The sequence below is a fragment of the Coregonus clupeaformis genome, chromosome 6, assembly GCF_020615455.1.
Source record: "Coregonus clupeaformis isolate EN_2021a chromosome 6, ASM2061545v1, whole genome shotgun sequence".
NCBI classification, from domain to species: domain Eukaryota; kingdom Metazoa; phylum Chordata; class Actinopteri; order Salmoniformes; family Salmonidae; genus Coregonus; species Coregonus clupeaformis.
Genome location: NC_059197.1, coordinates 1,142,021 through 1,153,477, shown reverse-complemented (window position 1 = coordinate 1,153,477; position 11,457 = coordinate 1,142,021). Strand labels below are relative to the sequence as shown.

At 42.9% G+C, this 11,457-nt stretch overlaps 1 protein-coding gene across 2 annotated transcripts; it reads right to left on the bottom strand.

Moving 5' to 3' along the window:
* Positions 1 to 495: 495 nt before the first annotated feature.
* Positions 496 to 11,457, bottom strand: LOC121567358 (Na(+)/H(+) exchange regulatory cofactor NHE-RF3). 2 transcript variants are annotated; one of them, XM_041877352.2, is made up of 12 exons: positions 11,378 to 11,457; positions 10,704 to 10,811; positions 8,697 to 8,724; positions 8,469 to 8,530; positions 8,085 to 8,296; positions 7,143 to 7,347; positions 3,897 to 4,033; positions 3,509 to 3,716; positions 3,037 to 3,233; positions 2,672 to 2,890; positions 2,161 to 2,385; positions 496 to 2,055 (listed from the first exon to the last, which is right to left on the bottom strand). In XM_041877352.2, exons 3-12 carry the CDS (start codon positions 8,708 to 8,710, stop codon positions 2,023 to 2,025), a joined length of 1,512 nt encoding a protein of 503 aa, XP_041733286.2. In that variant the 5' UTR covers positions 8,711 to 8,724; positions 10,704 to 10,811; positions 11,378 to 11,457; the 3' UTR covers positions 496 to 2,022. The 2 variants fall into 2 exon arrangements, with proteins under 2 accessions (XP_041733286.2, XP_041733287.2); XM_041877353.2 differs by having other exon boundaries at positions 10,708 to 10,811.

Sequence of the window (11,457 nt, the reverse complement as noted above, 5' to 3'; positions counted from 1 at the left end):
ATTGTGTGTAATTGCACTATAGATTATTATCCATCCTGTGTTATCAGCAAGCGAAAATAGTTGTCCCGCCTTAATCATTTCTGATGCCCCCTTGCCGAGTTCATCCTGCTGCCGGGCCTGGGCCCATCAATTTAAATCCAATAATTTTTTTGGTGCTTTTGTACTTAATAACTCACCTTTTTTGGGTGTTTCCCAGCAGTTAGTGATTTGTTAGTATTTTGTAACAGGGGTGGCTTCTTGTTCAAGCTGCGTTCTACCACACCTGATTCTACTAATCACCTTATTAGTAGAAACATGTATGGTAGAACTGGGCTTGAACAAAGGCTTGCATATCCTGTGGGTCCTTAAGAGCATGTTGGACCAGCCCTGATTAATAAGTACTAGTTCCTAAGTCTGAGTATTGTAGGTTTGACTTTAAATTGTTTTTTATTTTTTAATTCTAATAAGTCACCATTTTTATAAATACATTTAGGTGTAAATAGTTGAGTTATTGTTAATGATTTGTGTATTTCCAGGAGCTTGCTCGATTGTCTTAAATACGATCAGGGAAGTTTTATTTGTCAATTTCTCCAACATTGGCTTAAATTAGTTTCAGTTTTATTTTAGTTACTTCCCTCTGGATGGTCTTTCAAAGTAGCATCAAATAAAAACTAGCGTTGACATTATTTCTGTTTCCATGTGTCATTATTTTGTGTCTTTACTACACTACAACTTACCTTCATTTTGCATTCATGTTCATCAGCAACTCACTTAAGGAGCATGGCCAGCTCTCTGCATTGAATACAAGTTTTATGTAACTTTTCCACAGATTAAGGGCCACTATAATAGCAGAAATTGTATACAGTGCAATATGTACAGTATGTTCAACGAAACAAAACAAAAAAACACTGAACGCTACAAAAAAGGCCCATTTCCATCATTAGTTTTAAACGGTCACTAGATGGTGTAGTTGTTCAAAGTAAAATGTTTTCATGAATGTTTCTCTTCATCATGTTCAAATCTTATAATCGCAACATGACCAAAAGTATGTGGACACCTGCTCGTCAAACATCTCATTCCAAAATCATGGGCATTAATATGGAGTTGGTCCCCCCTATAACTGCCTCCACTCTTCTGGGAAGGCTTTTCACTAGATATTGTAACATTGCTGAGCAGAAATTTTACGAAGTGACTTGTTGGGGAAAAAGGGGATTGCACATGGAAAGGTGGCATCCTATGACGGGGCCACATTGAAAGTCACTGAGCTCTTCAGTATGCGCCATTCTACTGCCACCTATCCATGTACAATTGACTAGGTATCCCCTAGATATGGAGATTGCATGGCTGTGTGCTCGATTTTATACACCTGTCAGCAACGGGTGTGGCTGAAATAGCCGAGTCAACTGAAAGGGTGTCCACATACTTGTCATGTATATACTGTACATTGAGCTAGTTTTATGCAATTGTATGGCTTGTCAAGTACTTAATGATATATCTTTAAACTTTGTGCACCTCCTTGAATCATCGCATACAATAATGATCATAGATTCTCAACTGAGCCCCACTGATGTTTTCCCCATCTTATTTAGTTTATCTTGATTTCACCTTAGAATAAACCTAAACTTCATTATCCCTTTCTCACACACACGAGATATCAATAATTTAAACTGTGCAATCTACTCTGAAAATCCTCCTTTGCAAGAAGCAGGTCATAGCATAGCTCTATCGACATAGTCCTGACAAAGAGGACGTGAGATTGGGAGATGTGGAGAGAAGGGATTAAATCCTCTGACATGTTTCAGATGGAAGCAGACTCATCATGGTTGTGCCCCCAATGGCACCCTTTTCCTACATAGTGCACTACTTTTGACCAGGACCCATAGCACTATATAACGAATAGGATGCCATTTGGGATGTAGCCAAGGCCAGGCATCTATTTCAGCACTTCTCTTTCAGGTTGCATTCAGAAGTAGAGGGAACGGCTTCATTGATTTCATTCTGCATTGTTTTGCAGTGTGACTTTGGTTACTTCTCAGCATTCCATCACAGGAAAGCATCATTCGTTTTCTCTAAAACCTGCAACGCATTAGATTATGAAGTATTATTGATCTCATTCTGTAGTTTCTGTATTCATATTTGTATCTGTGTCTATGTGCGTGCGTACATGTGAGCGTTCTTCACCTGAGTGCTGTGGAGTATGACCCCAGGAGTGATTGGAAGCCCACTTTGTTTGAGTCTCTCATACCCTGACCTCTCCACAACCAGTAATTTCAAAGATGTCTCGCTCTTCTTTATCAGCATCACAACGTCCTCAAAGTACTCATTCTCCACATTCTGGCCATTCACCTCCACAACTACATCCCCTTCCCACAGTCCAGCCCTATGTCCTGAGCCCTTTACCACCACCTGCAGGACAAAAGAAAACTGTAGTCATAACCGTGCCACTCATTTCTCATAGGAACCATCTTAACACCTGCCCTCCTCATTATAGCAATGCTTGTGGAAAACAACACAGCAGATCAATATCAGGAACTGTTGATTGATGATAGCTGTTACTCATTAGTGCAACTTTGATTGGGGATTTTTCAAATTGCCTATTTATGGCAGGAAACATAATGATAGAGATTACAACAAATATATGAGAGAGAGATAGATGACCAGGGTGTTATGTTGTTGATGTTCGAAGGAATACCTGGCCTATGAAAGTTCCTGGCTCATGTTGAACACAGCCCAGATTAAACCCAAAGCCTGATTCTTCTCTCTGGAGGACACAGAGTCTTGGACAGGGAAGTGAGCCATGCTCGTTTTTCCTCAGCCCATCCTGAATCTCAGCGCAAGGGGACTCTGTCTTCCTCATCCCCTCTGCTTCTAGCAGACTGTCCTCATGGAATAGCAGGGGAGATAGACCCAACTGCAGTTGGAAACAGAACAGACAGTGTTTTTGACTGGGAAGGTATTTTTAGTTGACACAATTCTTAAACAATCAATATTCTAACACCAAAACTCGCCTAACTCCTATTCTCCAAACTGCACATGGCCCTCCGTCCGCTTACACACCTGTGTGTAGAAGTCTCTTCCGTGTATGGATATGGTGGTGAGGCTAACCCGCTTGCCACTCTTCCTCACTTTCCTGACGATATCCTCATGCTCCATGGACTCTGAAGGCTGCCCATTGACCGCCAGCAGCAAGTCTCCATCCTGCATACCAGCCTCTTCTGCTGGACTCCCCACATCCACCTCACGGAGTAGGTGAGCTGGAATCGACAGCAAAAAATTCAGCTCAGCCAGCAGGTATAATGCTTATTACTTGTTTGTAATGTGTATAGTATGTCTGTCTATGCAGCACATTTTGTACGGACTTAGAATGACTGTTATTTAGTCAGGATCATTAAGAGATGATAATAAGACATTATACGGTGGTCATAGTAGGTGCTTGTAACATGGTCATGCATGCAACAAATGGAAGTTTCTAGCAAAAAAAACATATTTATTATCACCTGATGTGTACATATGTGTGCATCATTCTCACCAATACGACCCCCTGATGACAACCTCTCTTGTCGTAATAGGAAGCCGTATCCATCTGTCCCCTGCACCAGATGCATCGTTGTGGGTCTGTGTGGCAGGTTGTGAGAGCCGGCCATGATAGGCAAGATGGGAAGTTTCCGCCGGATGTAGCTCGCTTCACTTTCTCTGTCGATGACTAGGACGGTCACATAGACGCTACATTTCTTCACCTGCGCAGTACAAAGAGCTAAACGTGAGGGAGAAGTGAGGAACATGCTTGCACGTGCACACACACAGACATACTAAGACACATACAGAGACACACACAGAGACACACACAGAGAACACACATATGCCATGTGGGTTTGTTTACCAAGAGCATTTCTGAGAAGGAGGGCCTGTATGCTTACCATTTTACTGATAGCTGAATGGGTGAGCGTTGATACTCTGGCCCCGTTTATCCACACCAGTCTATCTCCACTACGCACCCCTGCCCTCTCTGCAGGACCCTCACTTACTGTGCTCAACATGTATCGGCCCTTCTGACCTGGTGAGACACAAACAGACACAATCAAACACCTTCACTGAGATCCTCTCGTCGGTAATCAAATCAAATCAAATGTTATTTGTCACATGCGCCGAATTCAACAGGTGTAGACTTTACAGTGAGATGCTTACTTATGAGCCCATTCCCAACAAAGCAGTGTTAAAAAGTCTACAAAAATTAGCTAATAAGAAAAAAAGGAAATTGTAACACAATAAAATAACATTACCGAGGCTATGTACAAGGAGTACTGGTACCGAGTCAATGTGCAGGGGTACGAGGTAGTTGAGGTAATTGAGGTAATACAGTGCCTTCAGAAAGTATTCAGACCCCTTGACTTTTTCCACATTTTGTTAGGTTACAGCCTTACTCTAAAATGTATTAAATAGTTTTTTTCCCCCATCATCAATCTACACACAATATCCCATAATGACAAAGCAAAAACAGGTTTTTAGACATTTTTGCAAATTTATTAAAAACAAACATGTCACGAATTCAGCCGAGGCTGCCCCTCCTCCTTGCTCGGGCAGGCTTCGGCGTTCGTCGTCACCAGAGTACTAGCTGCCACCGATCGATGTTTTCTGTGTTACACTTGTCTTGTCTGTATTCATCACACCTGTTACCCATTATGTTAATTTGTTTCCCTATTTTACCCTCTGGTTCCCTCATGGTGTTGTGCGTGATTGTTCGTTGTTTTTTGCTGTCTTTTGGTGAGCTGGTATTTGCTCTTCCCTGCGTGGAGGATTTCACATTTACATAAGTATTCAGACCCTTTACTCAGTACTTTGTTGAAGCACCTTTGGCAGCGATTACAGCCTTGAGGCTTCTTGGGTATGACGCTACAAGCTTAGCACACCTGTATTTGGGGAATTTCTCTCATTCTTTGATGCAGATCCTCTCAAGCTCTGTCAGGTTGGAAGGGGAGTGTTGCTGCACAACGATTTTCAGGTCTCTCCACAGATGTTCGATGGGCCACTCAAGAACATTCAGAGACTTGTCCCGAAGCCACTCCTGCGTTGTCTTGGCTGTGTGCTTAGGGTCGTTGTCCTGTTGGAAGGTGAACCTTTGCCCCAGTCTGAGGTCATGAGCGCTCTGGAGCAAGTTTTCATCAAAGATCTCTCTTTGCTCCGTTCATCTTTGGCTCAATCCTGACAAGTCTCCCAGTTCCTGCCGCTGAAAAACAACCCCACAGCATGATGCTACCACCACCATGCGTCACCATAGGGATGGTGCCAGGTTTCCTCCAGAGGTGACGCTTGGCATTCAGGCCAAAGAGTTCAATCTTGGTTTTATCAGACCAGAGAATCTTGTTTCTCATGGTCTGAGAGTCTTTAGGTGCCTTTTGGCAAACTCCAAGCGGGCTGTCATGTGCCTTTTACTGAGGAGTGGCTTCCGTCTGGGCACTCTACCATAAAGGCCTGATTGGTGGAGTGCTGCAGAGATGGTTGTCCTTCTGGAAGGTTCTCCCATCTCCACAGAAGAACTCTAGAGCTCTGTCAGACTGACCATCGGGTTCTTGGTCACCTCCCTGACCAAGGCCCTTCTCCCCCGATTGCTCAGTTTGGCCGGGTGGCCAGCTCTGGGAAGAGTCTTGGTGGTTCCAAACTTCTTCCATTTAAGAATGATGGAGGCCACTGTGTTCTTGAGGACCCTCAATGCTGCAGTTGTATATTGTGTGTATATTGCTGGGGATTTATTTATTTTTAATCCATTTTAGAATAAGGCTGTAACGTAACAAGATGTGGAAAAAGTCAAGGGGTCTGAAAACTTTCCGAAGGCACTGTATTTACATGTAGGTAGGCTAAAAGTGACTAGGCAATCAGGATAGATAATGAACAAAGTAGCAGCAGCGTATGTGAAAAGTGTGAAAGTGTGTCTGTGTGAGTGTATGTGTGTGGCGTCAATATGCATGTGTGTGTGTGTGTGTTTTGTGTGTGTGTGAGTGTATGTAGTGTGTGTGTGTTGGAGTGTCAGTATAGTATGTGTGAGTGTGTGGGTAGAGTCCAGTGAGTGTGCATAGAGCCAGTGCAAGAATGTCAGTGCAAAAGAAAGGGGGTGTATGCAAATAGTCAGAGTAGCCATTTGATGAACTGTTCAGCAGTCTTATGGCTTGGGGGTAGAAGCTGTTCAGGAGCCTTTTGGTCCCAGACTTGGCGCTCCGGTACCGCTTGCCGTGCGGTATAAGAGAGAACAGTCTATGACTTGGGTGGCTGGAGTCTTTGATAATTTTTAGGACCTTCCTCTGACACCGCCTGATATAGACGTCCTGCATGGTAGGGAGCTCGACCCCAGTTATGTACTGGGCCGTACGCACTACCCTCTGTAGCGCCTTGCGGTCGGCTGCAGAGCAGTTTCCATTCCAAGCAGTGATGCAGCCACACTCTTAGAGAAAAAGGTGTTTATTTTATTTTATTTAACCTTTATTTAACTAAGCAAGTCAGTTAAGAACAAATTCTTATTTACAATGACGGCCTACCAAAAGGCAACTTGCCTCCTGCGGGGACAGTCGCTGGGATTAAAAAATAAAAATATAGGACAAAACACACATCACGACAAGAGAGACACCACAACACTACATAAAGAGAGACCTGTTATTTAGAACCTAAAAGGGTTCTTTGGCTGTCCCCATAGGAGAATCCTTTGAAGAACCCTTTTTGATTCCAGGTAGAACCCTTTTGAGTTCCATGGAGAACCCTTTACAAAGAGGGTTCTACATGGAACCCAAAATAGTTCTACCTGGAACCAAAAAGGGTTCTCCTATGGGGACAGCCGAAGAACCCTTTTGGAACCCTTTTTCTAAGAGTGCAGTCAAGATGCTCTCAATGGTGCAGCTGAGGGCCCATGCCAAATCTTTTCAGCCTCATAATCATACTATGCAGGCCTAAACATTTACATTAACTCTGCACAAGATTTTGATATTGAAAAGATGAGAAAGATGCCAGAGTTGATTCAGTGGCAAACATCACCATCTCTCGACCGTCTCTTGGCTAACCCTAACCCTATATCAACCTTTATCCACCCTTGTCTGCCTCCCCATCTCCCCCTCTCTCCTTCTTACTGTCTAGCAAATTATCTGCCAAAAAAGATGACGGAATTAATAACTCATAGCTACCTTCAATGGGGATGATGCTGATCCCCAGTCCTAAGACAGGGTCTCTGGTGATGTGGCACAGCCTGGGCCGGGAACACGACTCCCCTCGGTAAGCCCTGGTCAGAGCCTGGAGGTCCAGTCCCTGGGCCAGCGCCTCCTTATACTCCTCCCCCGACAGAACCAGCAGGAACAGCTGCAGCCCACACGCCTGGATCCTCTGCACCACCTGTCAATCAGAGCAGAACATGCTGCAGCTAAGAGAAAATACTCTGTTTAGACCAAGTCGGTAAGTCTTGTCCGAGCCAGAATGGCCCATAAGGCAAGAGCCTGTTTATGTAGCGCGGGGAAGCTTGATGTGCAAACCCGTGGTCCTCTGTAGCTCAGCTGGTAGAGCACGGCGCTTGTAATGCCAAGGTAGTGGGTTCGATCCCCGGGACCACCCATACACAAAAAAACAAAAATTATGCACGCATGACTGTAAGTCGCTTTGGATAAAAGCGTCTGCTAAATGGCATATTATTATATTATATTATGCACCCCCGGACAGGACGCTAGTCTTTCGTATTGAAGCCAAGTATTTGGCACATATTGTACATTTTGAACAATGTGGCTCATTTTCAAATGAAAGCGAGGCAGAGGACACTGTTGGAGACATTGTAAGAGAAGAGGTTATCTCAGGTCTCTTAAAGTCTGGTTCTGACCCACATATGATGAAGCAGACCCACATTACATACAGAATTGAAATCTGTGTGCCAAAGCTTTAAGAAACGTGTGCACAATGATTCCACTGGTTGCCCGTATAGCTCAGTTGGTAGAGCATGGCGTTTGCAATGCCAGGGTTGTGGGTTTGATTCCCACGGGGGGCCAGTATGAAAAAATTTATGCACTCACTAACTGTAAGTCGCTCTGGATAAGAGCGTCTGCTAAATGACTAAAATGTATAAAGATATGTCCGGTTCTCACCCTGGGGAACTCCATGTTGTCGACAAAGTCCTCGTTGACCTCCAGCACACGGTCCCCGTCCTTGAGTCCACTGAGCTCTGCAGGACTCCACGGATCCACCTGGCGGACAACATAGCCCCGGCAGCTCCTCTCCATACGCAGATTGAAGCCCAAACTCTGGCCCTCTTTGCACTTTATCTGGCACAGGCGGGGTACCGGACTCAGGTCTGGCTCTGGAGGGCAAGACAAAACACTGCCATTGACATAGGATGGGCATTGTGCATGGACACCTAAAGAAGTGAGGTATCTTGATTACTATGATTGATGAACTAGTGTTAGACAGACCATCTTCCATGCGTTGGAAAATAATGGATCATTTTGGATGTGTTCGTTCTCAAACCTTACCAGGGTCGTCCGAGATGCATAAGGCTGGATTGTCGATCCCCTCTTTTGGATTGAAGGTGAATCTTCGAGTGAGGAAAATGAAAAGGTCAAAGTTGAAACATGAAGTGGCCCAAAGGATGCCCAAAATGTGTGATAGTGACATATTCGCTAATGTCATATTTTGTATTATGCAAATTGTCTCTAGTCCAATTTGTAGCCATCAAAACAAAAAACTATAATCACTCTTACCGTGGAAATTCCATTGCATCCTCAAGACCTAGAATGACAGAAAAAAGAGTGACAAAAATCCCTGCAGTAATGATTCCAGGAATGACCTGTGTCCTTGATCCAAACATCCAGGTTACTCATCTCTAACTGAGATACAGTGCCTACAGAAAGTACTCACACCCCTTGCCCTTTTCCACATTTTGTTCTGTTACAGCCTAAATTTAAAATTGATTAAATATTTTTTTAAATGTCACTGGCCTACATACAATACCCCATAATGTCAAAGTGGAATTATGTTTTTTGACATTTTTACAAATTAATAAAAGGTGAAAAGTTGAAATGTCTTAAGTCAATAAGTATTCAATCCCTTTGCTGTGGCAAACCTAAATCGGTTTAGGAGTAAAAATGTGCTTATCAAGTCAAATAATATGTTGCATGGACTCACTCTGTGTGCAATAATACTGTTTAACATGATTTTTGAATGACTACCTCATCTCTGTACCCCACACATACAATTATTTGTATGGTCCCTCAACCGAGCAGTGAATTTCAAACACAGATTCAACCACAAAGAAGGATACCTATTGGTAGACATTCAAAATACAGGCGTCCTTCCTAACTCAGTTGACGGAGAGGAAGGAAATCGCTCAGGGATTTCACCATAAGGCCAATGGTGACTTTAAAATAGTTAGAGTTTAATGGCTGTGATAGGAGAAAACTGAGGATGGATCAACAACATTGTAGTTACTCCACAATACTAATTTAATTGACAGAGTGAAAAGAAGGAAGCCTGTACATAATACAAATATTCCAAAACATGCATCCTGCTTGCAAAGGCACAAAGAAAAGTGGCAAAGCAATTCACTTTTTGTCCTGAATACAAAGTGTTATGTTTGGGGCAAATCCAATACAACACATTACTGAGTACCACTCTCCATATTTTCAAGCATAGTGGTGGCTGCATCATGTTATGGGTATGCTTGTAATCGTTAAGGACTGGGGAGTTTTTCAGGATAAAAAAGAAACGGAATGGCGCTAAGCACAGGCAAAATCCAAGAGGAAAACCTGGTTCAGTCTGCTTTCCACCAGACACTGGGAGATGTATTCACCTTTCAGCAGGACAATAGCCTAAAACACAAGGCAAATCTACACTAGAGTTGCTTACCAAGAAGACAGTGAATGTTCCTGAGTGGCCGAGTTAGGTTTTGACTTAAATCTACTTGAAAATCTATGGCAAGACCTGAAAATGGTTGTCTAGCAATGATCAACAACCAATTTGACAGAGCTTGAAGAATTTAGAAAATTCTTGCACAATCCAGGTGTGGTAAGCTCTTCGAGACTTACCCAGAAAGACTCACAGCTGTAATCACTGCCAAAGGGGCTTTTACAAAGTATTGACTTGGGTGTAAATTAGATATTTCTGCACTTTATTTTCATAAATTGTGAAAAGAATTCTAAAAACATGTTTTCACTCTGTCATTATGGGGTATTGTGTGACAATGGGTGAGAAACATATCTATTTAATCTATTTTGAATTCAGGCTGTAACACAACAAAATGTGGAAAAAGTCAAGTGGTATGAATACTTTCTGAAGGCACTGTATGATCCCCCGGCCCTGTCCGGATGCATGAGCATCACTGGACACAGTCACAGGTGATCATTAGCTCAAAGATGTCATGTCTCTCCAGCATCCAGCCCTTTAGCTGTACAGCAAATGTCCTTAAATATTACTTTGATGAATGAATCATACTGAGAGAAAAACTTCAATATTAGAAGCGAGGACCCGTGTCCCAATATAGCATTTGATAGGCAGTCAAGTCATTCATTACTTATTACTGTCATTCTAAGGTTTGGCTCCATCTTTCATCATGCATATCCTAACCTGGCCTAATGACTAATATTAGGAGGAGGAGGATACTCCCACTCACATGCCACAGCATGCCAGCCCTTATACAAGCATTTCTCATTTGTATGCAGAATTCATCCCTTCAAGCTCGACAGTTGCACACACACACTGACAACACATACCTACATTCAACCTCTTGGCAAGGAGATGTCTGTGCAGTCTGTCAGGTTGTTAGTTGTGATATCTGCAGTGTCGTGTTCCCAGCTATCTGCTGACTGCCATTATTCTAGCTGTAGAGGGACCAAACAGCTTTTATCACAGGGCCTTTTTAAATTCTCTATCATGTTGTATGTTGACCGTCAACATGTTTATTTTGGATACAGCAGTCAATGTAGGCTAGCATATTAATGTATGCTGAGGGGGTAGCAGTTCAGAATTAATTATTCATCAAAAAAACACTAAAATGTATAATCCAGTCATTTTCATTTTAGAATCAAACTTGTTACTTCGCAGAGGTAGACATACATTTCCAGCACTGTCACACAACATAGAAGGCTACCTTTAATCACCAATGATTAAACACCCTTTAGAACACACTCACACTGACTCACAGAGAGAAAGCATTTCAGAATATACCTAAAGGTTACGTAAAATGCTATTTGAATATACAAATCTTATATTGTGTACCCATTCGATTTCTAAAGCAAGACCAGCCTAGTGAAGCGGAGGAACGTGTCTGTGTCTTAACATAGAAAACAATGGAGACTGGTCTTGAGAAAGGCCTTGTGCCAAAAGTATACATTAAACATTATATCCTCTTGTCCTTGTGACTAGACGTATAAAAACAGACTCTCACCTGTGGTGTACTTCATGGCTTCTGTCTGTCCTTGTGTCTGGACGTCCTCCTGGCTGCCCGAGGGTGTGTGGAGGTGCAAG